General features: G+C 41.1%; 2 protein-coding genes and 1 pseudogene across 8 annotated transcripts; 1 reads left to right on the top strand and 2 right to left on the bottom strand.

Annotated features, from left to right (window-relative positions):
- Positions 1-713: 713 nt before the first annotated feature.
- LOC146563900 (myelin-associated glycoprotein-like) lies at positions 714-10,989 on the bottom strand. The gene is made up of 9 exons (XM_085291266.1): positions 10,313-10,989; positions 9,355-9,633; positions 8,210-8,479; positions 8,042-8,132; positions 7,726-7,818; positions 7,556-7,619; positions 7,366-7,466; positions 6,053-6,100; positions 714-2,020 (listed from the first exon to the last, which is right to left on the bottom strand). The coding sequence occupies exons 1-7, from the start codon at positions 10,770-10,772 to the stop codon at positions 7,431-7,433; spliced, it is 1,293 nt and encodes a 430-aa protein (XP_085147392.1). The 5' UTR covers positions 10,773-10,989; the 3' UTR covers positions 714-2,020; positions 6,053-6,100; positions 7,366-7,430.
- A 3,879-nt stretch (positions 10,990-14,868) lies between these two features.
- On the bottom strand, positions 14,869-19,336 carry LOC146563899 (E3 SUMO-protein ligase KIAA1586-like; annotated as a pseudogene).
- On the top strand, positions 16,844-25,802 carry LOC146563898 (uncharacterized). 7 transcript variants are annotated; one of them, XM_085291276.1, is made up of 10 exons: positions 16,844-18,323; positions 19,999-20,108; positions 21,331-21,540; positions 21,658-22,670; positions 22,822-22,990; positions 23,904-23,948; positions 24,067-24,126; positions 24,234-24,305; positions 24,472-24,629; positions 25,286-25,802. In XM_085291276.1, the coding sequence occupies exons 4-7, from the start codon at positions 22,133-22,135 to the stop codon at positions 24,071-24,073; spliced, it is 759 nt and encodes a 252-aa protein (XP_085147402.1). In that variant the 5' UTR covers positions 16,844-18,323; positions 19,999-20,108; positions 21,331-21,540; positions 21,658-22,132; the 3' UTR covers positions 24,074-24,126; positions 24,234-24,305; positions 24,472-24,629; positions 25,286-25,802. The 7 variants fall into 7 exon arrangements, with proteins under 7 accessions (XP_085147402.1, XP_085147396.1, XP_085147397.1 ...); XM_085291270.1 differs by having other exon boundaries at positions 23,085-23,948; XM_085291271.1 differs by having other exon boundaries at positions 23,085-23,948; positions 24,226-24,305.
- Positions 25,803-26,322: the final 520 nt, after the last annotated feature.

Here is a 26,322-nt window from a genome sequence, read left to right as displayed (position 1 = left end):
GAACATGAATTTACTGGTAGCAGACTCCACGGTGCTGCTTCAGGTTCAGGTAGTTCAGGTGAAATGCACTTGGATTACATGACTGTAACATCTGATTCAGGGCTTTTTGGCGGGTTTTTCTTCTTTTTTTTTTGGCAGCGCAAGGTTTCAGTCGAAGGCTCACATGAAGCCCGCGATATTTAAATGTAGAAGCTGAACCAGAGCTAGAGCTGAAGCAGTCATTCCACAATCAGTTCTGGATGTAATGGTAATTGTTGAATTCAACGACTACTTGTTGTGTTTAGCATAACTATGGCTCTAAGTAGTTAAATAATAAGATAAGATAAGATAACCTTTATTAGTCCCACACGTGGGAAATTTGTTTTGTCACAGCAGGAAGTGGACAGTGCAAAAGTTATGAGGCAAAAATTAGAATACAATAAGAATAAATACAGTACACAACTGTACAGAATAGAATAAAATAAAATAAATATACAATAAGATAAAAATAGAATACAAATACAAATACTATATACAACTGAGTAAAAATACAACGATGACAGAAAGGATTATTGCACTTAGTATTATTGCATATGTATGGATGTGTGTGCTTGATCAGTTAAAGTCTTTATTATGGAGTCTGACAGCAGTGGGGAGGAAAGACCTGCGAAATCTCTCCGTCCCACACCGTGGGTGCCGCAGTCTCCCACTGAAGGAGCTGCTCAGTGCTGTCACAGTGCTGCTGCATGGGGTGGGAGATGTTGTCCATCAGGGATGACAGCTTAGCCGCCGTTCTCCTGTCACTCACCACCTCCACTGGGTCCAGAGGGCATCCTAGAACAGAGCTGGCCCTTCGGATCACCCTGTTCAGTCTCTTCCTGTCCCCAGCAGAGATGCTGCCGCCCCAGCAGACCACGCCATAAAAGATAGCAGAAGCCACCACAGAGTCATAGAAGGTCTTCAGGAGTGGGCCCTCCACCCCAAACGACCTGAGTCTCCGCAGCAGGTACAGCCTGCTCTGCCCTTTCCTGTAGAGGGCGTCTGAGTTATGAGTCCAGTCCAGTCTGTTGTTCAGATGAACACCAAGGTACCTGTAGCTGTCCACAGCCTCAATGTCCATATAATTCACATATGAAGAAAAAGCTTCACTTCTTCATATTGATAGCTACTCGAGGCAGTCCACACTCCCAGGCAGTAAGGACGGGGCCAACCAGAGGACATGAGGCACTCAGGCCACTCTACGAAGTCTGTTTCTGGTCAGAGAGTCAAAGCTGCTCTAACTGCCTGTTTTCTGGAATCTCCTTCATCCTCTGCAGCCTGTGCTGGAGACACGGCAAACTGTATGGCACGTGTTGATGAGCCATCCTGGAGCAGCTACCTGTGCAACCCGTGCTGTGTCCAGGTATCACGTCTTGATATCAGTAGTGAAACTGGCCTGAGCCAAATTCAGAACTAGTTTTAAAAAGATGAGCAGAGAAAAACACGAGTGTCCTCCACCTGTTAAACCGCTGCTGCTTTAGGGTTTGTCTCATTGTTGCACCTGCTGTTAATTTCATTAACAGCACAGCAGCTGAAACTATTTAACACTCACAGATGTTTACCTGATTGATGCTACTCTGATTAAAATGTGCTTTCATTTTTCAACAGTGTAATTGGTCGTCTGCGAGTTTGCACACACACACATGAAGCAGAGTGACTCAAATCAATTTATTATGAAAAATGAGAGACAAGTCCACAGACCTTGGTCTCTACATACAGCTGCAGTAATACGATCAAATTCTGATCCTAGTGTTTGATCTCAGCCATGACTGAAAACTAATCGAGTTCGGTGATTTCATTCACTAACATATTTCACTGAGATCAACCTTTAAGTGGGGAGATGATTTTTTGAATCCACAGCACAGATTCCACCTCGCTTCAGCAGGTTGGTACTGCTTGTGTACCAGAGGACAGTTTATCTTCTCTGCATCTCTTTCAGTCAGCTGTCGTCCCGTCTCACTGCACACGTCTAAGAATTCTTTTGCAGTACCTTGATGGTCACCTGAAAGCACGAGCAGGCTGTCAACATGTAAGAAATGTCTAATGTACACTGCATCACAGGGTGCATCACATTTATTGTCATTATGTTACTAAAACATTACAAAACTTACTGTGATGCCCTCGCTGATAAAGAAAACAAAAGATCAATAAATACATAAGTAAGATTTTAAAAAAGGGCAAAAAGTGAAAAACACAGGCAGAAGTCTCGAGAGTGCAGCGACTGGATGTGAGTGTGTGTGCAGGGAAGCAGAGGGAAGGGCAGGTGGACAGATGGCTTTCACAGCTCTTGGCAGAAAGCTGTCCCTCAGGTGGGGGTTTCTATGTAACTATGCCGTGACCTCGATGGCAGCGATGAACAGTCCTGGGAGAGTGGGGTCAGCAGCAATACGACTGGCCTTCCTCTGTAAAAAGCTCTGAGCAAACGGGGGGGGGGGGGGGAGTCCAGCCCGCTTCAGTTTCCTGAGGAAGAAGAGGCTTTGTGGAGGCTCCTCGGATGAGGAGAGGTGGGTGCTCTGTCCTCCTGGACCTCCTGTAGTCGACTATGACCTCCTTGGTCTTGCTGGTGTTAATCAGCAGGTTGTTCAACAAACAGGGAGAGGTGCCCCTCTCATTGTTTGGTATAAAACCCACCACGTTTGTGTTGTCTGCAAACTTCAGAGTCGTGTTTGAGGAGTGCATCGCTGCACTCAGTGTTTTCAAAAAGTCCCATCCCTACTGTGACCTAATATTATATTTAATATTAAAGGATGACTCTGTTACGTCCTGTTTTTGTACACGGTGCAGTAGGGATGTGTACCGGTGTCCGGTGCCATGATGGCACCGGTTCTGACATAAACGGTAGTAACCAGACCGAAAAGCAGCGCACATTTCGGTGCTTTATTTCGGTGCTTTTTTTTCCTGAGCTGTGATACACTTCTAGCCAATCATTTTACGTTTCCGAGGATAGTAGGCGGGGCCAGGTACGTGCGTTCTTTTAGAGCAGAGCTACAGATTAAAAATGCCCAAGGCGAAGCGGTCAAAAGTCTGGCTGTACTTCACAGCAAAAGATGCAAACTCAGCAGCAACAAGTGCTTTAAGCTGATACTGTGATACTGTCAAAGGAGGTAACACCTCAAATCTGATGAAACACCTGGCGACGCATAGCGTTTTTTTTAAAAGCCCAGAAATGCGCCGTATTTGATAGCTTGCTGCGAGACCTCACACCGAGCGCATCTACTGTGCGTGGGTTGCCAGTTATCTGACCCGGAGTTAGCAACATCCCCCCAAAACCCCGAAGAGTAGAGTCCTGGCCCCTAGCCCTGCCAGTGTAGCAGAAATGATGAGGATGATGATGCAGCAGCAGCCGTTCTTCTCTGCGTGAGTAGCTTAATGTTCGTGTGTAATTTACGTTGAGTAGGCTAACCACGTTATTACATTAATGCAGGTAAGGTGAACTAGCAAACATCATCATAGCTACATGCTGCTGTCTTCTTGTTTGATGGCAGATACTCCCTTCACCCTGGCTAAAAAGGCTAAAATGACCAAAAAAAAAGTGGAAAACAGTTAAACATGAGAGGTTTAGGACAAAGTTTGTGTTTTTTCCATTGATTAAGCACTGCTTCCAGCCAAGAGTGATACCATATATGCCCCATAGCTGCAGAAAAGGCTAACATTGTTATCTTTTTACAAAAAACCAGCTGAACATGAGAGGTTTTTGGACCAATTTTGTGTTCTCCATTCTTTAAGCACCGGTTTGAGCACCGTTTAAGCACCGGCACCGTTTCAAAAGTACCGGTTTGGCACCGGTATCGGATAAAACCTAAACAATACCCATCCCTACGGTGCAGAAACATTATTCCCAGGTATCAAATCTTTGACACAAATATTTGTGACTCAGTCTGACTGAACACAATAAAATGATTCTTTATGGGTTTGACAACGATCGATTTTATATGACTTAATCCTTTCTAACATACTGCATAACTAATGCTGATAACTGAGCCTAATTAAACGCTCAGCTGATACTACGACCCTGATTAGAAGACCGAGTTTAAGATATGCAAGCCAAGCCTTTCCTCTCTAACCACAGAAGGCTGAACGATTGATCGTTCTCTGATCAAAACTGCGATTTCAGACAGCGTGATCATGTGACGCCCAAAGCTGCGGTTTTTTGCAGTGCTCCTGACTGACCCAGGATCTGTAGCGTTATTTATTAAGCAGAACCAGAGGACAGTTAGGAGGTGCCATAACACACTGTGACATGGTGTCTCACCAAATACGGTTTCTGTTGTATTTTACTTAACTGTAACTTCACATAATAAAGGATTTTTTGCACTTTTTTAAGTTAAGTCAAAAATGGTCCTTTTAGTTCTTCATTTGTAATAACTGGTCAAAAGCTTTAAAGGCTGTACCTGCATGTTCCTTATTAATAAATACATTTGAAACCACGTTAGTTTTCGTCATACATTAGAGTAACAGCATTTATTGTTTTGATGAAATGACGTCATTTTCTGTCATGCTTGTAAATGTTACTGTACGCTGTGAATTTTGTGCTGAAGCTTAATTTGAAGAAAATCACGAGTTGAACTGAAATCAGAATTTCTGCCAGAAAAAGCGTGATTAGATCATTTCCTGAGACTCACACGCGCTCCCTCCTGCATCAGCCTCTGAGGCATGCAGCCCACTTTGATCTTAAACAGCCAGACATATTTAACTGTTTTTCTACCTAATAAAGAAAAAGCTGCTGTGAAAAAGAAAGAAAGCTGTCAGCTTGACTCTTTGGACTTAAATTGGAAGAAATAAATGTGTAAAATACAAGTTACATATGCTGTAAGACGCATGTGTAGATGTGGTGGTAGCTCATTGTTCACACTGACCATTTTTTGGCTGTTGTAGTTTGTTGTAGTCATAAACATTTCTATATAGTGCAGAGGGTTTATTGGAGACATAATTAAGCGTTTTGCAAGTTGAATTTTTTTGGTACTAAATAGCAAAAATTTGGCTTTTTTGTCATTTTTGGGGGAAAACAGCAGCTGACAGCTCTGTACACAACGATAGACTGGTGCGTAATAAGCAAACAAATAACAGAAAACAGATTTTTGATGGGAGCCTGGTCTCGCAGCACACACAGATAGAGCTGTGCGGTTTTATCGAGGGAATTCAATGTTTTTCAGACGTGTAGTGTGGTCTTCTTTTGCTGCTGGTTCAGGGACGTTTGGTTGGAGGGTGACGATGTGAGATGTCGGCTTCCTGCACCCACCCTTCCTGCACGGGTGGCTGTAGCTCAGGTGGTAGAGCAGGTCATCTACTGATCGGAAGGTTGGTGGTTCGATTCCCGGCTTCCCCCTAGTCTGCATGCCAAATATCCTTGGGCAAGATACTAACCCGAAATTGCTCTCCGATGCATTCATCGGAGTATGAATGTGTGTGAATGTCAGTTGTGCTTGTGCGAATGGGTGTGAAGCGCTTTGAGTGCTCAGAAGAGTAGAAAAGCGCTATATAAGAACTAGTCCATTTACCATTACCCAACGGGATCCATGTTTGCATCTTTTTACACAATCTGTTTACCTGCTCTTTAATCGTTTGCTGTTTGGGCTTTTTGTTGGTCGTTGAAATGGTTTGACGAGCTTTGAGCTGAGATTCTGACGTTTCTGTGGAGACCACACGTCTATATTTAACAGATCCTCCGGGACATCACGATAAACTACATGGACGTTTTTATACTGTAGTTATAAATAACATTCCCTCCTATTTATAAACCATATTTACCATAGTATGATGCGACCTACATTCCTACCTCTGGTGGACTTCCACTGATTACACTGCACCTTACAGCAGGTATAACTTGTTTACAACTGTATCTGTGTGTCTTTTATTCCTTTCATCTTATCTTCTGCCTCTCACCCCTGCTCCTGGCTGCACTGAGGTTCAAATAATTGAAATGCATTGTGGGAGATGTAGTTTGCAGTCACTGTGCTTTTGAGCAGTATACAGTAAACTTATTTTAAGACAGTCTTGCACAATCACTCGCAGGTCACATAAAATGTGTCACTACCTCCTCGAGCGTTTTAAACTTCAAGATTTGCATCACTGGACCAAAAATCTGCAAGTCAAAACAAGAGAGACACGAAAGCAAAAAAGTATTTTAGAAACATCAACAGTGAGAAATTACCAGGTGTGTGTGTGCGTGTGTGTGCGTGTGTGTGTGCGTGTGTGCGTGGGTGTGTGCGTGTGTGTGTGCGTGTGTGTGTGTGTGTGTGCGTGTGTGTGTGTGGGTGTGCGGGTGTGCGTGTGTGTGCGTGGGTGTGGGTGTGTGTGTGGGTGTGTGTGTGTGTGCGTGTGTGTGGGTGTGCGTGGGTGTGTGTGTGCGTGTGTGTGTGGATGTGCGGGTGTGCGTGTGTGGGTGTGTGTGTGTGTGCGTGTGTGTGGGTGTGTGTGTGTGCGTGTGTGTGTGCGTGTGTGTGGGTGTGTGTGTGTGTGCGTGTGTGTGTGGGTGTGTGCGTGTGCGTGTGTGTGCGTGTGTGTGTGTGTGTGTGGGTGTGTGTGCGTGTGTGTGTGCGTGTGTGTGTGCGTGTGTGTGTGTGTGCGTGTGTGTGTGTGTGTGTGCGTGCGTGTGGGTGTGCGTGTGTGTGCGTGTGTGTGTGTGGGTGTGTGCGTGTGTGTGCGTGTGTGTGTGCGTGTGTGTGCGTGTGGGTGTGCGTGCGTGTGTGTGGGTGTGCGTGTGTGTGGGTGTGCGTGTGTGTGGGTGTGTGTGCGTGTGTGTGTGCGTGTGTGTGCGTGTGTGTGTGTGTGTGCGTGCGTGTGGGTGTGCGTGCGTGTGTGTGGGTGTGCGTGTGTGTGTGTGTGTGCGTGTGTGTGTGTGTGTGTGTGGGTGTGCGTGCGTGTGGGTGTGCGTGCGTGTGTGTGTGCGTGTGTGTGGGTGTGCGTGCGTGTGTGTGGGTGTGTGTGTGGGTGTGCGTGCGTGCGTGTGTGGGGTGTGTGTGTGTGTGGGTGGGTGTGCGTGTGTGGGTGGGTGTGCGTGTGTGTGCGTGTGGGTGTGCGTGCGTGTGTGTGCGTGTGTGGGTGTGCGTGCGTGTGTGTGTGTGCGTGTGTGTGTGTGTGCGTGCGTGTGTGTGGGTGTGCGTGCGTGTGTGGGTGTGTGTGTGTGTGTGCGCGTGTGTGTGGGTGTGTGTGTGTGTGCGCGTGTGTGTGTGGGTGTGTGCGCGTGTGTGTGTGGGTGTGTGTGTGCGTGTGTGTGGGTGTGCGTGTGTGATCATCACAGTTTTAGACATTAATATTTCCTTATTGTATTCTGCAAATAAAATGTGAATTATATATGACAGATATAAGTGATAAACATTGAAAACTGAATGAGATTGGAAAAAAAACCTTGACTCATTCTTAACTCGTATATCAGAGGACATAAACATGGACTCCAGCTGGTCTTCCACATGCTACACATTGGCATATATTGACTCATCCCAGTCAGTCTGCACAGAGAAACAAAATTAATTCACTCCCCTTTTTAATGCATGCAAAATATGAATGAACTAATGAAGAAAACATTACTTATCCATACGTTGCCATAGACAGGATAATTGGTGTACATGTCAGGGGAAGGGATATCCTTACGGCTCATTTTCCTGCAGAAAGAAAAGCTATTATTAAAACAAGTGACACATCTTTAAACTTATATTTATGATTACAATTTTTTTTGTTTGTTTGCAAACAGAAGTGAAGAATTAAAACCTTTTCGGTGGGGCACTATGAGGGAGCTCCACAGGTCTGTCTGACATCATGGTGCTCAGGTTAGTGGTTGTTGTGTCTCTTGATCTCCCCCTACTGGCAGTAAAGTGTTTTTGATTAAATGAGAAAGGAAACTGACACTTTTCACAGCCTCTGAAATTAAAGACAGGCTGTCAGGACCTAAAAAAATTGTTCTGGTGCTCATATAGTTGTAATCATGATTGTGACTATTATTTGATACATGTTGCAATATTTACAGATTCTCCTGCATGCATGACATACTTGTTTATCTGCAATGATTATGTTCATGACAACTTACCATTTTTTAACAACTCCCACTCCACTTCCTATCAAAATAATCAGCAAAATCACACCTGCTCCGGTTGAGATAAGAATATTCTGCATGTTGTCTGTTGACAAAGAAACCATGTTAAGTATTTTTGTCATGTAAAAATAGAGAGATCAATTCATCCTAAGTCTTTCTTACCATTAACAGGTAAAGAGAGCAAGATGTTGTCATATCCCAGCATGTTGTTTGCCAGGCAGTGCACAAACCTGAAAGACCCAAAGTCTGTCTGCAGAGTCTCAATAGTAACAGAGCCATTTTTCTCTGCTTTGCTGCTTTGCATGACTCTGTCACCAAGAATAAAATAGACCATGCTGGGAGGCTCAGACTCTACGATGCACTCACACTTTACCACGCCGTCCTCGGAGGAGCACTTTGAGGAAGGCTTGATGTCAGGGCCATCTGTGAGAACTAGACATATATTAAGACATAGCCATGCATATATTATATATGTTTGAATGAAATAAAAAAATCTATTTTCTTTTTGGATTTACTCTCGCGTAATGTAACACATAACATGAGCTGCACAGGGCATGTCTGGTGACAGCTGACAGTTTAACTGTGCCACTCATAGCTGCTGACAGGGTTAGCATCACTGAAGCACTTCAGGCATACAGTTTTTTAGTGTGTGTGTATATATATAAAAAAAAACAACCCAAAAAACCCCTGTAAAACCGACAACTTTAATTAATAATTAAGAAATATAGTATGTAAGAAGGCAATGTTTCACAACTTTCCCTTTCAATACAAAAAAAACAAAAAAAAAAACAAAAAAACTCCAGTGAACTTCATTTACTGGCAGCATGAATAAAGTTTTCAGGTGAGTAGTGTGAGGGCTGTCATACTCAGTCATGGTGAGAGGCAACTGTGTCTACTGTGACCATACAACAAATTGTAACTTTCTTTATTTGTGCTCCCTTCCCCTATTTTGTTCTATTTTATCATGTTTTAATCCAGATTTTTAATGTTTTTTTCTTTTTTTTTTAAAATTTGATTGTAAATAACGTTTTCGTTTAAATGTCTTGATGCATGCTCAATCATCAAGGTAAGTGAATCTCCAAAAGTTGATTCTGTTCATCTGGACGTAGCGTTTTGTGGGAGAAACGTTTCGTCACTCATTCAAGTGACTTCTTCAGTCTCAGCTGACTACAGGTAAGATTGGGAAATCTTATAAGATTGGGGCATTGCGTCCCGATGAGCAGAATCAACTTTTGGAGATTTTAGTTTAAAAAGGCTTGATACTAGCTACAGCGGTTAATACCCTGGTAAATCTGCAGTATACTTACATCTTACTTGAAGTATCTTAGATGTTTCCAGGTGCAGCCCTCGATGGTATGTTATGTTGCATTTTAAAGGCTTGTTGTGATCAGAGTGGTTTGGGCGAAAGGTCAGAGTAGATGTTGAATTCCACTGGCCTTCATGAAGCTGCTGTGTTTGATCATGCTGCTCTCCAGAGTGACTCCAGATGAAAGAAGGTGGATATGTGGGGCAGGAGTGAAACACAGAGCAGGATGCAGACACATTCTCACCCTCCTTTACCTCTTGCACAGAGAAAACAGGTTGACCTGTGTTAACAAAAAAGACTGTGGTCATAAACCAGAACTCCATCATGGCAGTAAGTTTATACTGTAATGGAAATACAAATGTACTTAAACAGTACAGCTGCTGATTTTATGTTTTATGCAACTTTAAATTTTGGTCAAGTTAATAAACTGTTCACAGTAAAGGGTTTTGAGTGTGATTTCAAGCTTAAAGATGAATGAAATAAGAAATAAACTAGGTGATAATTACTTTCAATATCTGACTGACAAAGAAGAAGAAGATGAGCAGTTTTACAATAAACAATTTATAAAGAACAAAGCGAATTGATAGTTGATAACATGGTTGGAGTATAATGATAACTTCTATTGCCATTGATTTTGATTGATTATCATAATTTGATGAGTTGCACAAATACATTTTTACATCTAAGGTTTGAATGAGTAGTTCAACAACTAATGCAAGTCTGCAAAAATTAATGTAAAATGTTCCAGAGCACTGCAACCTGACCCTACAATATTTACTTCATATTTATATTCAAATGAGTATAAAAGACTTAGATCAGGCCTGTTTCACTAAAACTAAAATGCTCAGGAATGCTGAATGTCAAACGTCCAACATGATGGTAAAAATACTGGAAATAAAAAGAGAACTATTAGAGCTAGAACACAAGACTTTACTGGTAACCATATTTATTTTACTTACTGACTGAAACAGAGACTTTGTTATTTTTGTAGGAGTACTGGTCATAACCTTTAATTTCAATCCGGAAATATAAAGGCCCCACATCACTTTGTTGAAGATCATCAATCATCAGAGAACAGTTCTTCTTGCTGAGGTCTCCCAGCAGCTTTGTCCTATTCCGAAACTGACCCGAAGTTTGAGACTTATCCGAATGACAGATGACTTGATTATTCTTATTATACCAAATGCCTGTAAAGCTTGTGGTACTGATTTGTGGATCTGGGTAGTTATAAGAGCAGGGGATCACCACACATGCGCCAAGAAGACCTTTCACTGAGGATGGCACAGTGGCGCTCCAAGATGAAGCTTCTGTTGGGGTAACTGTAATAAAGTGCAGAGTAAAATGCAATGAAATAAAGCACAGGAATAAGACAAAGAATGAAAGAAGGACAGCAGCATGGAATAATACAGACCAGATCATCTAACACTTGTCATAATTTGTCTGTACAAAAACACAAAGGCCTATAAAAGAAGTGAGAATTAAAAATTACAGCTAAATATATGAACTATCCATACCTTTAAAGCAAATGCACATGAAGAACAAACACAAAGACCACCGCAATGCCATCTTTCACCTTGTTGTCACTCAAGTAAATACAGACAAGTTTTGTTTGTCGTCACATTTATTTCCTTCATGTGTGAAGTGATTGCGACGTTTCAATTCTATTTTTAAGATCCACTGAATTGAAATGCATGCCATAGCCCTGAGTCTGAGGACTCAGTGGTTTTTTTTCATTGTTATTATCCATGTTTTCGATTTTATTCCGATTAAGGTCTTCTAGTTCTGAGGCCATTTGCTATCTTAGTGCGTCTAGTTTTTCTTCCCCTTGTCTCATTATGTCCTATTAATCCCAGCTGTGTCTCCCTCCTGTTTCTCATTCCCTGATTGCCCCTTTGTGTTTATGAGCCCTGTGTTTTCTCCTGCTTGTTGCTGGTTCGTCTGTGTTATTTCCCTGTGTCATCCTGTGTAGTTTCCCTGCACCTCCATTTCAGGTTTCAAGGCTGTTTTTGGTTAGTTTTCCCCAGTTTAGGTTATCCTTAGGTTTTATTTCATACCTGCTACGTTCCTGTTTGTTTCACCTACCATATTAATAAAGCTCACTCGCATCAGAAGCTGCCTTCAACTTGGGTCCTTTATTAAAACTCATACAGCTTGCCCAGCTAGCCGTGATGCTTCTCGGATGAAAGGTGAAACATCTTTAAGAAATTTAGTCCAGTCTCTTTTCTTTGCAAGCTCTTAGATAGCCCTCTGAAGCCACTTTATCAAACACAAACTGTCACTTCTTTCCCTCATATGCTGTAAGGTTGAGAAAATAGTCATGTTAATCATAATTTCATTTTTTTCTATGATAACCTAATAGCGTTATAGTACCATATCACCCCATTAGAACACTTCACTCTCACACTGCAGGCCTACTTGTTGTTCCTAGTAGTAAAGTAGAATGGGAGGCAGAGCCTTCAGTTTTCAGGGCCCTCTTCTGCGGAACCAGCTTCCAGTTTGGATTCGGGAGACAGACACTATCTCTACTTTCAAGATTAGGCTTAAAACTTTGCTTTTTGCTAAAGCATATAGTTAGGGCTGGACCAGGTGACCCTGAATTCCCCCGTAGTTATGCTGCAGTAGTTTTAGGCTTCTAGGGATTCCCATTATCCATTGAGGATTTCTTCATCAGTCACCTTTCTCACTCATAATGTTTTGAATCATACTTGTTATTGATATATGGATCTGTTCCACAGCATATCTTTTATCCTGTCTTCCTCCTGTCAGCCCAACCTGACGCAGCAGGTGGCCACCCCTCCCTATAATCAGTTTCACTGTTTCTTTGAGACTGACATCACAACTTGATCATTACATGCCTTTCTTGTTGCCTTTTGCTTCTTTATTTAGTTTCTCATTATATTATGTATTAATATATTTAGATTTTCACTTTTTGGTCAATTTCTTTCTTTCCGTTTTTAAAATAAATCTTATTTGTTTTCCATTAAATTGATTCTTTTTTGTAGTTTCTACCATACTGAGTTATTGTCTTTACTGCAAGCTGACCTCTATGTGTCCCTTGTATAAAGTCATTCCTTTTGTGTTTTGCAAGAAAGGTCAACCTAGTTCACAGGTGTCGAACTCCAGGCCTCGAGGGCCGGTGTCCCGCAGGTTTTAGATGTGTCCTTGATCCAACACAGCTGATTTAAACGGCTAAATTACCTCCTCAACATGTCTTGCAGTTCTCCAGAGGCCTGGTAATGAACTCAGGTGTAATGACCAGGGTCAGATCTAAAACCTGCAGGACACCGGCCCTCGAGGCCTGGAGTTCGACACCCCTGACCTAGTTTAAATATTTCTCTGGTTACTGGAATTGTCATGTTACATTAAAAGAAAACCAGCCTATAACCACCAGTGCTATATGTAGAATATTTACCATAATACAAATGGGTTTATTTTTAACATTCATCAGAAGGGTTACACTTGACAGTCATGCATCACTTCACAGCTCTGTTTTGCAATGCAACACGTTAACCACAGTGCAGCATCCCACCTCAAGCTTGGTGCTTTAGCTAATTACCATAAGCTTTGCTAGAATAAATAGATGAATAAATAGACTGTGGATAGATAAAGGTGATATGCTAATGTTTGCCTTTGCTGACTTATAAACTGAGGTGGATTCATACTTTGCTGTGTTTGCTAAAGCTTTGAAATGGCAAAAGGAAGTTTGGGCCTTGCTGCTGCAGTGTAGGCTTGTGAGTAAAGCTCAGGAGGAGTGTGCTAGCCTCTCAGTGGACCAAAGCTTAGACCATGATGTGGTTAGGGCTACAGTATTGTGTGCTTGTCAATTGGTGCCTGAAGCATACAGACAGAAATTCCGAAACTATGGGGAAAGGGACAACCAAGTGTGTGTAGTTTATGTGTGAGAAAGGGTGCTTTTTGATAAAGAGTGTCAGGCTAGCAAAGTCAAAGATTTTGCACAGCTGAGGGAACTAGTGCTTTTGGAGGATTTTAATAAATGTTTGCCGGAGCATGTGGTGATTTATTTAAATGAACAAAAAGTTGAGTCTCTTGCAAACGCTGCAGTCTTGACAGATGAATTTGCCCTGACTCACAAGAGTGTTTATTCATCTCTGACACGTCAGGACCCTATTGCGCCCTGAAGAAGGGCGCTGCTCTTGCGGCGACCAGCAGGTTGTCTCTGTCTGTCAGTGTCAGTGTTTTAACTTATTTTATTTCATTCTTTTATTCCTTTATTTTATTTTATTTTTTTTGCCTGAGGAAAAAATAACTTAAGGGTGGCCTGGGCAGGCATGAAACACATGACTGGTCACTGTTACAATGACTGTAATAAGATAAGTCTCCCTGGTTTTAGTTCAGACTCTCAGTTAGCCAATGAGCTGAATAGCTTTTATTTGAGATTTAATGATAATTATAATCCAAGGAATACACTTGATTTCTTAATAGAGAGCACCAGAGGCCCCCCAGCTTTGTTCTTTGATGAAAGAAGGGTGGGAAATCTTTTTAAAATGAGTAAGACTAATAAAAGTCCAGGTCCTGATAATATATGTGGCCAGGTGCTTAGAACATGCGCTGAGCAATTATGCAGTATTTTTTATTACATCTTTCTTTTATCTCTTCAGCAACAGAAGGTTCCAGAGGTATGGAAAAAATCTATTATTTCTCCACAAAACCTACATCATTAAATGCTTTTAGGCCTGTCGCTCTAACATCCTTAGTAATGAAGTCCTTTGAAAAACTTGTCAGGAAGGAGATCCTGCAGCAAGTAGAGAAGCTTATAGATCCACTACAATTTGCATACAGGCCTTGTAGAGGTGTGGATGATGCAGTGGTCACTCCGTTGAACTTCCTTTATCGCCATCTTGATGGCGCCAAAGCTCATGCTCGGCTCTTATTTATTGATTTTTCTTCAGCTTTTAATACTATCCAGCCACATCTTTTAGTTGATAAGCTTCTTAACCAGTTTAAACTTGATTTTAATCTCGTTGGTTGCAGTGCTTTAAGTGGCCCAAAAGAGGTGCCGGTACTCAATTTTTTTTTCCGCCTCCCCTGAGGTAACAACAACTATATTGAATGGGTTTTATATACAACAGTCAACAGACAACCTTATACAAAATAATAAATCATTTTATTAGTTTGTGGATTTACTTGAGCTAGAAAGAGCTACTGAACATAAATAAAATGTGCAAAAAGGTATTGAAATTTTTTTTTAACAAAATGTACATAAAATAAATTATAAACTAATTTGTATTTTGCTCTCTCTTGAGTCCCTGCTGGTATCAGCAGCAGCACTTGTAAAGTGTACCTGCAGAGCTTGGTAGTTCTCCCATACATGCTTTCACTGTTCTCTCACTTGAAGCAACCCAACGCACTGATAAAACACGGCCTATCACAAGGAGACGTTGTCCAACATTGTGAGCACTCTCGGTTAACTCCCTTTGGTTTTTTGGTGATGCATGGTAGAGGGAGTAAAGCTGATCTAAGAATATTTTAAAGTGGTTGATTCCTCCTACCTCCTTCAAAACATCACAAACTGCCAGTTCCAGTCTGTGATTGGAACAATGCCAGACAAACAGGTAAGGGAATTTGGAACAAAGCTGCACAGCAACTCCTGTCTGTGAAGGTTCTCACAAACTTAACAATGTGGTGTATGCTGTACAGTGCAGCGAGGAATGCTCAGACCTCTACATTGGAGAGACCAAACAGCCACTTCACAAGCGCATGGCACAACACAGAAGAGCCACCTCCACAGGACAAGACTCAGCAGTCCATCTGCATCTTAAGGATAAAGGACACTCTTTCGAGGATGCCAATGTTCACATTTTGGACAGAGAGGACAGATGGTTTGAAAGAGGAGTGAAAGAAGCCATCTATGTCCACTGTGAGCGACCATCTTTGAACAGAGGCGGGGGTTTACGACACCAACTCTCTGCCATCTATAATCCAGTTTTGAGATCCCTTCACAGACGCCTTAACGTCCACTCACATCCTGGGCCATCTGACCTCAGGAATTTGCATGATAAGGTGGGGCCAGGTTTCACAATGAACACACCCGAAACTCTGGCTGATTGGGACCCACACCCAGTCTCACACCTTGGCTCAGGCGATTAGAGGATCATCAGGGGGTCCTTTTGTCCCTCTGTGGGGGGTTTCTCCCACTAGGTTTATATCTGGGACTCTCCACCATTTGACCTTAGAACTGAAGAAGCTTCTCGGATGAGAGGTGAAACGTCTTCAAGCAACTTAAAAAAGTCCAGACGCTTTTCTTTGCAAGCTCCTTTGGCAGCAACTCCTGCTTTCCTCCCAAGCATCACTGAGGCTCCATCACAAGCAAATGCCAACAAATGTTCCTGTAGGTAGTGAGGGTCAAAGCCATTATTATGAAGACATCCTAACAGTGCTTCAGTGATGTCCTTTGCTGTGGTCCCCTGCAGCTCAATCAGTTCAAAAAATATTGTGTCTGGATTTTCACTGGAAATAGCTGACCGCAGGCACACGACAAGCACAGACTTTCCACTTATTGTAGTGGATTCATCAATGAGCACACACAATTTTCTTTCATTCATCACTATGTCATTGACTACCTTCTTTTTCATTTCAGCTGCAATGTGATCCAGTATATTTGCACATGAGTTATTAGAGTGCAAAACTCTGCCCATCTTGACACCATTTAAGACTTGCAACTGGACATCTATTGGCATGTCTGTAAAGGGACGCCCATGCTTGCCAATCTTATAAGCTGTTCTAAACACATTGCAAGTTGAAGCGTAGTCAGCCTTTCTCATATCTTCAATGTGTTTTTGCATTGTATTTTGTGTTGCCTTCTCTTTTATTTCAACTGCTTTCTTGTGATAAATTGAGTCTCTGTGCTCTTTTATTTTCTTTCGTAGTGAGTTTTGTTGTGCAGCCTTGTCCCTTCCAAAAGACGAGATTAAGCACCCACTCCACTCCTGCGACACTCTCTGCCCTTGCTGCATGTCCACGCGAGCACAAACTTGACTACACACACTACAACCCAACTTTTGATTTCTGCTGATCAGCCACTTGTAATTTGTGGAGAAATACCGGACTTGTGCTTGGGACCAACATTCTGGCCACTCATGCTCGCTAACGCGGCTGTTGTCATCGGTAGAAATGGTGTCATCCTCGTCCTCGTCGTCGCAAAAAGTGCCGTCGTCCGCGGCTGCGGCACTAGTGCAGCTTTCATTAGCTTGCGTCTGACCTGCAGCGATATCATTCTGGCTTGGTGGGGGGGTCAGCCAGCGAGTCCTCTGATTCTGACCATGTTCTTTTACTACTCAGAGTCTGAAGCCAGGAGAGCATATTAAGTGTTCATTGTTTTTGTATTTTAGCCGAGCAGCTGTTTGCGCGTTTTACACACCCTCTCCGGACCACGTTGAGTTGTTGACATGACAACGGCAAAAGCGACGCATACGCTTTTCACTTGTAAAACACATTGGTGTATGGGTAATGTAGGCTCTGCTCTCGGTGGGACGAATTAGGAAGCGTGCTTGTGAAGGGCGCTCTGAAAAGCGGCAGCGCAGCCAAACGATTATAACAGATGTGCAAATGAGAGTACCGGTACGCTAAAAGCACGTTCTGGGCGCATGGAGAGGTGGCGGTACTCTCAAGAGCTATATTTAGAAGTGGCGGTACTGAGTACCGGCGCGTACCGGCCCACTTAAAGCACTGGTTGGTTGGATTTTAGACTTTTTAACTGACAGATCTCAGTGTGTGAGAGTAAACGGTTGTTTTTCTAAACAGCTGAACTCTTCTACTGGCTCACCACAAGGTTGTTGTCTCTCTCCTCTACACTGTAAAAAAAAGTCAGTAAAATATACATCAAAACACCGTCAAATTCCAACGGTAATGGAGCGTAAAACCAAAAACTTCCTTTTACTGTATTAAATAGATTGAATAACCGTTAATTGTGAGACTGGATAAAACTTTGTTTTTTACTGTAATAAAATGTTGAAATTATAAATATTTTCTGTGAAAACAAATAAATATGCATACATTTTACAATTACATATTGTAATGTTGAAAATGTCTGAAAAACTTAGATTTTACGGTATTATTTGAGTAAAACTACATCTTTTGGGGTTGTGCACATTGGAATTCACAGTATAAAGCTGTAGATTTTTAAGCAAACAAAAACATTCATTTTTACAGAAGCAAGATGTTAAAAAATAGGGTCCACCGTAATAAAACAACCAGTACATACCATTAACAAAAAAAAACAAACAAAAAAAAGAAGCAAATATCAGCAGTGAAAGACAATAAAACTGATAGTATTTTTTTATTTTAAAATTCAGATACTGATATACAGATTAAAAGTTAGGCCTGCAGTATATCATTGTTAACCTTCTGATAAAAAAATCAACAGCAAAAGAAGATGTTAAAAATAAAGTTCATGGTTGTGAATAAAATTGATTTCAATAATCTTTTTTAATTATTATTTTAAAACAACTATATGTTGTTGTGTTTCACGCCATATTATCAGACCACCTTAAGTGGGTCCACCTTAAATTTTGAGTTTGTGTGATCGCTGTTGATTGGTAGCTAAACTGCTGGTAAACTGTGTACAGACGTTTTACGTTCGAATTGCAGAGAAAAAATAATCTGGTAGCAACATTGTGCAGTATGAGCGAACCATTTCACCAAAAAAAGGGGAAGCAAGGCAAGACGTGGCTGCAGCGGTCTGCAGACGTGACTTCTGATCAAATTCGAACCTCCTAAAGAAACAAAGAGCGACGTTACATTGCGGGATGACGTCACCTGAAAATGACCAATAGCGCGGCGCGCTGCTGAGCTGTGTGCCAACCGCTCTTTTTTTCATGCAGGAGACTCAAGTTGGCTTCACTAACGGACACAGTTTTGAACTCGCAATTTAGCGCCATTTATTGCTGCTTGGACCACAGCATCTTCGGAATTTGTAGACATCCTGGCAGCTTACAATTAGTTCGAGGTGAGGTGAGTACATGCAACTTCAAGTTATCTCTGTTATAAAAATCCACCAGCCCAGCGTTTATAGATAAGTTTAGCAGTTCGTTTTTTTATGAGTGAGGTTGTGAATTTAGTTAGCATTTGTGAGTTGAGTTAGCATTACTGTCGCGAGGGAAGCATTGCTCTGGATTAGTTTCTGTATTTGGCGTGCTTAATTCGCTAGGGAGGAATTACCAAAGTACTTGGAGTTATGTTAATGTGTAATTTCTGTGGTAAGGTAGTTCAGTCATCAAGGGGCTACGTGCTTCATTGTAAACTGCATCGGAATGAGCCACGTAGTTTCTTTCGGTGTATTGAAGCAGGCTGCAAGCAGACATACACCAGGTATGGCGCGTTTAAGGCTCATTTTTACCGAAGACACTCTGCCCCCACCCATGTCACTGGTGTGGCGGTGGTTTCTTCGTTTACATGTGCAATGGCGATGTGTGAACGTCAGTGTCAGAACTCTAAAGAGTTAATAGCTCATCTGAAGAGCCATATTGTGGAAGGACACGTGGTCACTTGTCCAGTAAGAGGATGCACAAATACCTTTAGAGTTAAATCATCTTTTACTGCTCACATGTCACGTAAACACAGAGAGTTTTCAGACAGCAGCATTGGTGATTTATATAGACAGTCTGCATGTCAATCATCATCTGTTCCAACCACATCAGATGACTTTGTACCCTTGATTTCCGAGCCTGCTGCACAGTCTATTACAGATGAAGATAATATGGAAATGCCCCCTGAATTCTGTGATCTTTTTCTGAGAAACGTTTCACTATTCTACTTAAAATTGCAGGGTCAGTTTCTACTGCCTGCTTCAACCATACAGAACATTGTGGAGGAAATGCAGAACATACATGAGTTGGGACAGACATACAGTTTGGGTAAACTTGCATCACTGTTAAAAGATGACACATTATCAGAGGAGGACATCAACAAAGTCTGCGAGTCTGTCAAAAGCTATGATCTTTTTTCTGCATGTCATACCGGGCCATTGAGGACAGTGCACTCCAGAGCTCAGATCTTTAAAAAAGCCTTCAACTATGTGGAACCAAAGAAAATATTTTTAGGGAGAGATGAAAACAGAAAAGATAGGTTTGCCTATTATGTGCCTTTAAGAGAGACTTTGAGATGTCTGCTAGAGTCTGATCTGTGGCAGAAATCAGAAGAGCCCTCTACTGAGCCTCCTGTTGATGTTCTGTGTGACTTAAGTGATAGTAAGCTGTTTAAATCAAATGATTTTTTTGGTCAAAACCCATCATGTCTCAAGCTAGTACTCTACCAGGATGCCTTTGAAGTCGCTAACCCTTTAGGCTCTGCAAGGACAAAACACAAGGTATTAGCTGTATATGCATCAGTGGCAAACTTGCCACTTCATGTACGCTCAGACACAGATCACATGTCTCTTGTCTTACTGTGCAGGGAGAAAGATTTTAAAGAGTTTGGTCATGCTAATGTGTTCTCTGAATTACTGGCAGACTTGAAAGAATTGGAGGACAGTGGGATTGTTGCATCAGATGAAACTAGAGTCAAAGGAACTTTGTTTTGCATTGCTGGTGATAATCTGGGTTCTCACTGTATTGGTGGTTTCACTGAAAACTTTAGTTCTTCAAAGTACTTCTGCAGGTACTGCCTGATAACGAAATCTGAATTTCAGGGTGCTGACCCAAATCTGTGTGGACCAGAACGTACCAAAGAGAACTACAACTCTGCTGTTGATCGCCTCCAGATTGACAATACACCAGACGTCGAAGGAGTGAAGTTCAGGTCAGTGTTCAATTCACTGAAATACTTCAACGTTTGTATGCCAGGCTTGCCACCATGTCTAGGTCATGATATCTTTGAGGGAGTTTTGGCTTATGATGTGGCACTGTATCTGAAATACTTCATAAAGAAAAAAGCATGGTTCACTTACTCCACTCTGAACCGACGCATCAAACAGTTTAGTTACCATGCCTCTGATGCTTCTACAAAGCCATCTGAGGTCAGTCCTCAAGCAGCTAAACTCTCAGGACAGGCTATACAGAACTGGAACTTCCTCCGATTGCTGCCTCTCATAGTTGGTGACACAGTGACAGACCCCACAGATGATGTGTGGAACTTAACTCTGCAGCTGAAAGATATTGTAGACATGGTGTGTGCTCAGAAAATTTCAGTGGCTCAGGTAGCATATCTTGATATTCTTATTCAAGAATATTTAGAGTCAAGAAAAGCTCTGTTCCCAGAATGCAACCTGAGACCAAAACACCATTTTCTACGCCATTACCCAGCACTGATTCTGAAATTTGGCCCACTGATAAGATTATGGACAATGCGCTTTGAAAGTAAGCACAGTTATTTCAAGAGGTGTGCCAGAAATCTGAAAAATTTCAAAAACCTCTGCCATACACTCTCTGAAAGACATCAGATGTTTCAAGCCTATCTTGCAGCAGGGTCATTGTGTCAGTCTGTCTTGAAGGTCAAAGATGGTTCTCCATTTTACTCAGTGCTGTACAGTAAAGCCATTCAAGAAGCAGTTCAAATGTTTGACTTTACTGAAACCAATACAAAGGTCACAGTAGAAATGATGTACAAGGGAACACAGTACAAGAAAGGACACTTCCTTGTCACAGGGGGCTCTGACTCTGTTGAGTTTGGTGAAGTAGTTCTCATTTTGATTAAGAATGACAGTGTTTATTTTCTGGTGTCGGTGCATGTGACAGAATACCATTCTCAGTATCATCTGCACTCAGTGAGAAAGGAAAAAGAAAAGATGCAGTGTGTGAACATCATTGACTTAATTGATTTCTATCCATTAACATCTTACATGAAGTATGGGTACCAAATGGTTCCATTGAAACACAGTGTGCTGTCACAATAATGGTGCTGTTAGTTTGGTATTTACGTAACACTGTATAAAAGTGTAGTATCAAGCAAGATCAGCTTCATGTTTTAAGACCAAAGGTACCAACTTGGTGTAAATTGACCTTTATTCACATTCTTTTATCAGACATCTCGGAAATGGGGGACAGCATAAGGAGTTCCATTACTAAGGTGCTGCCGGACCTGTCTGCCTCAATCCTTGAAATTGTAGTGGAGGCACTACAATCATTAGGAGTGGAGACATCTGAGGACTTGCAGTTCATCAGTGAGACTGATCTGAACTCTGTCCTGAGACCAGTTCAGGCAAGAAAACTGCTGGCTGCCTGGAAACAAACCAGTAAGTATTATGATTTCATTGCACAATAGCCATGAAGGGCTTTCTGTTTTTTCTATTATGCTTTGGCCAAGGTCCAAAAAGTACAATTAATCTATTGTTTGTGATATTGTTTTACAGCACCAAATATGGAAATTTCAAGCCAGGCCAGCATATCGTCTCCATCTTCTTGCTCCTCATTTTCTGCCTCCCCCTCACCCAGTCCAATATATTCTCTAGACTGGGTAGATAACTTTAGAATTCCAAGTGAAGATTTTCCAGAAGACTTGATCCAGTGTCTTCAGAGAGAGAAAAGACCAAAGCCTCGATTGCGGAGGGAGATGATCCGCATCATTGTGAAGGAGATGATGAAAGCCTGTGCCTCTCCAAGTAGAAGAGCCTCGACTGAAATTGCAAAAAAACTGGTTGCGTTGTATCCCAAGTCACTGCAGGATGTCATAGAGGGCGATGTGGTAGGACAGGGGTACCACTCTTTGGTAAAACAGATTCAGGCACGAATTGAAAATGTGAAGAGGGAGGATCAGATGACACCGATGAAGTGACACCTGAAAAGCGAGCATCTGTTCAAGACACATATGGCTGCATAAAGTGGGACATGAAGTTTTTGCCAGTCAGTGAGACACTGGAAACCCAGCAGGAGAAGAAGGAACGTATGAAGATTCTCAGTGAACAGACAAGCTTCAGTCATGAAGAAGTAAAAACTCTAATGAAATGCACCTACTACTCTCAGCGCAAAGCAATAAACAGCGGAGCAGACATGCAAACCCTCAAAGAAGAGTGGCCTTTTTTGTTTCAGGCGATTGGAATGACAGTCCATTTTGAAGAACTTACTGGGGTACCGCTGAAAGAGACTTTCCTCACCAGTCTGGAAAAGAAGGGAAAACGGGTTCTGGACTTTCTGAAAACCACTTGTGCAGACAAGAGCAAGCGTGTCTTGGAGGCTGTCATAAAGCTTCGAATGCAGAGGGGACAGCTGAAGGGCTGCTCAGAAGACGTGAAAGATATGATGCTCCTCCTCCTCTCCTATTTCGATGAAAAAGAGGAGACCCTCTTCCACTATGTTGATGAAACATGTCTGGCAAAAGAAGTCCAAGTGGAAAGCCTGCCTGTGACACCATGTGTCATTGTTTGTGGTGAGTTTAAAATTAGTACAGTGTGCACAGAACCTAAGCTAATGCAAGGATACGCTATATTAAATGTCTGCACTTTCACTATTTTAAGACACATTTGAATGGTAAAGGGGGTTTTACAGTTAATTCTTTTACACTTGTATTTCATTCCAAGGATCCTCCTGCTTTGCATCGAGACTGTTCATGCTCAGCATTGACCACAAAGTTGTAAATGACCAAATAACTGACTTCATCTCTGCAATCTGTCTGATGATTGGTAGCTACTACTGCCTGAACATCCACTATCCCCTGGAACTTGGCTCCACACTTGAATTTCTTCAGAGGTAATTCTTTTACTTTTCCCTTGCCTTTCCCTTTTTCTTTTTTTTATTTTCTTCATTGTATAGTGTTTTATTATGGATTATTGTGTTTATCAAGGTGTTTCTTCAACATTAACCCAGAGAAGGGAACAAAAGTTGAAAAAACTAAGAAGAAGACACTGCATGTGAACCCAAGAGTACTCACCCTCATCGCCGATCTCTCTGATCACGAGTGGCGAGAGACCGTTTAGAGACATTTTGAACAGATCGGTACAGTCAGCTTAACTGTACCTTGACTGGGAACTACTGTGTTGTTTATGTTTTCAGTTATCCCAGCTGATATTGAGTATTGTGCTCTTACCTGATTTCTGTTATCACAGGCATGCTTTTCAGAGGTTTTGACCATATATCTTTAAACAATCCCTCTAACTAGGGATTGTTACTGAGAACTCTACTTTTGAGGTTTCAGAGATGTTCTATATTCTATACAACAGAGTTTAAACTATTTGAATTTTGTATTGCCCTAATTAGCAAACAAGTTAAGTGTTGCACTGAACTGTTAACATTGAAATTTAAACAGCACTGTCTGTTACACACATTACTTGACTTTAACTGTTATTATAGCATTTTGTAGCTGTACGTTTCTGCAAAAGTGATGTCACAAGCTTATGTGCTTGTTCAAATTCATGTTTTCCTGACAATGGTTAATATACATTTGTTAGTTGACTTTAAGTGTAGAGCTTAAGCAGTTTTGGCTTTTTTCTTTTCATAATCCCAGGACAAGCTTTAGATGCTTGTTTTGCCTTTATTTGTTTAAAGCAATATATTTGACTAGCAGCAAGTGTGTGGAGGTCAAAATATGTTCAAGACAATAAAAATGTCAGTGGAGGACATCTGAAATTTTGTTGCAGTGGTTTTCTGATGCATGTGTTTTAAGGTTTAAGGGTGGTGGCACAGCTAAGACCCAAGAGTCTCTTTCAAGGTTAGTAAAGTAAACAGATTCAACAAGATATTTTACACATTTCTTTGTTGTCTGTCTCTAAATCTAATTTTGTCTTTATTATGATTAAAAAGGTTTGTTTTGTTCCTGCCCTTTTCAGACAATGAATTTGAGCAGAAACCATAAGGATACTCAAAGGACCTGTGACTCTCAGGAAATGGTGAGATTTCAGGTCATAATCTTTTTTCTCCATTAAATTCATTTTCCTTTTTCCCTTTACAATGTTGCTGTTTTGTTTTTGTAAACGGCATCAAATGAGAGGGACAGATGGAACAGTTTCAAGACAATGGCAGGAAAAACATGCTGAAGATTGAAACAAACCTTGGCTGGAAATATTTGGTATGTGTTTTACCGTAAATCAAATTGTTGAAAAACATTCAGCTACACTGCAACACAGGGAAACTTGATTTGCACTTATTTTGTTACTTTAATTTCTTGTCTCAATTTTTTTGTCAGTTATTATTGTTTATGGTGTATGCCCTTCTTGTTTTCTTTCTGAATGCAGAAGGTATCTAGCCAGTCCACAATGAAAGCTTCGTTGCACCCCATGAGTCTTCTGGCAGAAATGATGGCGCCTGTATTCTTTGGTTTCCCTAAACATCACACCCTGCCTGTTTATACGAGGCTCTTCAATTAAGTCTGCACCCAAAGATTCAATGAGAGGTAAGCAGTGGTATTATTCAAGTTTTGCTAAAGAAAGATGGACAGGAGACACTAATTTTAATCAGCCGAGCTCAGGTTCATGTCCAGGTGAGCAGTTTCATACGCTATAAAATGTAGATTGAATGATAGGTCTCATCACCATGCATTCAGCCATTAACTTCAAGTTCTATGATAAATCAATAGGAAACTTAAATACATTTTCCAACAAATTATGATTGTGATTAGGGCTGCGTTGTCTGTGTATCACTTTTACAAAAGTAGATTTAAAGGATAACTATTGCCAAAACGCAAACTGGGCTGTTTTTTTTTTTTTTTTTTTTTTTTTTCCCTGTATCGATTTTGATGCGCTCAAATTTATGCCCCGGCCCCCTAGTATTCCCATTCACTGGCTATTGACCACAAAACAAAATCACGGTCAATCTCAAAAACGGCTCGTTTGTCGTAATTATGCTTTTAGATATATGTTTGTCTCGTTTACAGTTAAAAAAAAAAAAACCAGCCCATGTTGCATTTTGACAATAGCTATCCTTTAAGAACTGTATATTTTACACTTAAGAAATCATTTATCATTAGATCTGTTTTTGGCAGCACGTTTTGTTCATTTCTGTGCATTTTGCTCAAGCGCTGATCAAACTTTGTCCATTTTTTTGCTGCAGAGGGGATCCTGCCAGTCCAAAGTGAACTCCTGATGGACATTGAAGTACTCCTGCAGAGCTTGTATTTTCGACACCATGCGCATTAGAAAGTCCACTGAGTCCTTTCCTTCACCAAGGCAGGACCCAGTGACTCATTACTGTTGATAGGTCAGGGGCAGGTAATATTTTGTTTCATGTTTATTCATTCCTCCATGGATTACCAGCCATATATATGGACACATGCTGTATTCTCAAGATCTATGCTGTTTTGTAGGAATAGAGAAAATGATATGTTTAGTCTGTTTTCAAATGGTATGTCAAATTTTCTCATTGTTTATCAGTAATATTCTCTACCTTGGTTGTATATGAGCATCTTTAGATTTTTCTATATTTAGCAGTTGCAAATGTAAAATGTACGGTAAACCATTTATGTTCCTCATATTGTACTGTATTTTTAGCGGTAAAATACCGGCAGCTGTGGTTGCCAGGAATTTACCGTAAAATGTATCTGGTCAAAATAAAATGCTGTAATTTGTTATACGATTTCACTGTGTTTTTTACTGTCAAAGGTTTTAATAAGATTTAACATATTTCTGTTATTTTTACAGTTATTTACAATAGTAGGGTCTATCCTATTACTGTTAAATTAACAACAAATTACTGTAAATATTATTATATAACTTTTTTTTGTTACTGCAAATATCCGTAAAAAGCTATGGAAAGTTGCATTTTTTACATTAAATTGCTGTATAATTGACAAATATATTTGTTTTTTTCTATCATAATTTTGGTAAAATAATACGTTGTCTACCTTAGAAATTAGGGTTACAAAACCAGTATACCGTATTGTCTTTTACAGATTCCACATTTTTTACACGGTATATTCCTGGCAACCACAGCTGCCGGTATTTTACCGTAAATTTGACTTTTTTTATTTTTTTTTTACAGTGTACTGTATATTTTGTACACTAATGACTGTCGCAGTACACAGGCCAACAGGCATTTCATTAAATACGCAGATGACACAGTCATTGTAAGCCTCCTTCATGGTGAAGAGG

The sequence above is a fragment of the Mchenga conophoros genome, linkage group LG11, assembly GCF_057382185.1.
Source record: "Mchenga conophoros isolate Kocher_MC1m ecotype Shallow Benthic linkage group LG11, M_conophoros_male_GT1.1, whole genome shotgun sequence".
NCBI lineage: Eukaryota > Metazoa > Chordata > Actinopteri > Cichliformes > Cichlidae > Mchenga > Mchenga conophoros.
This window is presented reverse-complemented; position numbering and strand designations above follow the sequence as displayed.

What these genes read in the sequence shown, in the direction of transcription:
- LOC146563900 (XM_085291266.1), bottom strand. Translation starts at nt 10,772, where the DNA reads ATGATCTGGTCTGTATTATTCCATGCTGCTGTCCTTCTTTCATTCTTT. An exon ending in TAAGATACTTCAAGTAAGAT is followed by an intron (nt 8,480 to 9,354) that starts GTAAGTATACTG and finishes ATATATGTCTAG; the next exon opens with TTCTCACAGATGGCCCTGAC. An exon ending in ATTATCCTGTCTATGGCAAC is followed by an intron (nt 7,467 to 7,555) that starts GTATGGATAAGT and finishes TTCTCTGTGCAG; the next exon opens with ACTGACTGGGATGAGTCAAT.
- LOC146563898 (XM_085291272.1), top strand. Translation starts at nt 22,133, where the DNA reads ATGAAGTTTTTGCCAGTCAGTGAGACACTGGAAACCCAGCAGGAGAAG. An exon ending in ACCATGTGTCATTGTTTGTG is followed by an intron (nt 22,671 to 22,821) that starts GTGAGTTTAAAA and finishes TTTCATTCCAAG; the next exon opens with GATCCTCCTGCTTTGCATCG. An exon ending in ACACTTGAATTTCTTCAGAG is followed by an intron (nt 22,991 to 23,084) that starts GTAATTCTTTTA and finishes GTGTTTATCAAG; the next exon opens with GTGTTTCTTCAACATTAACC.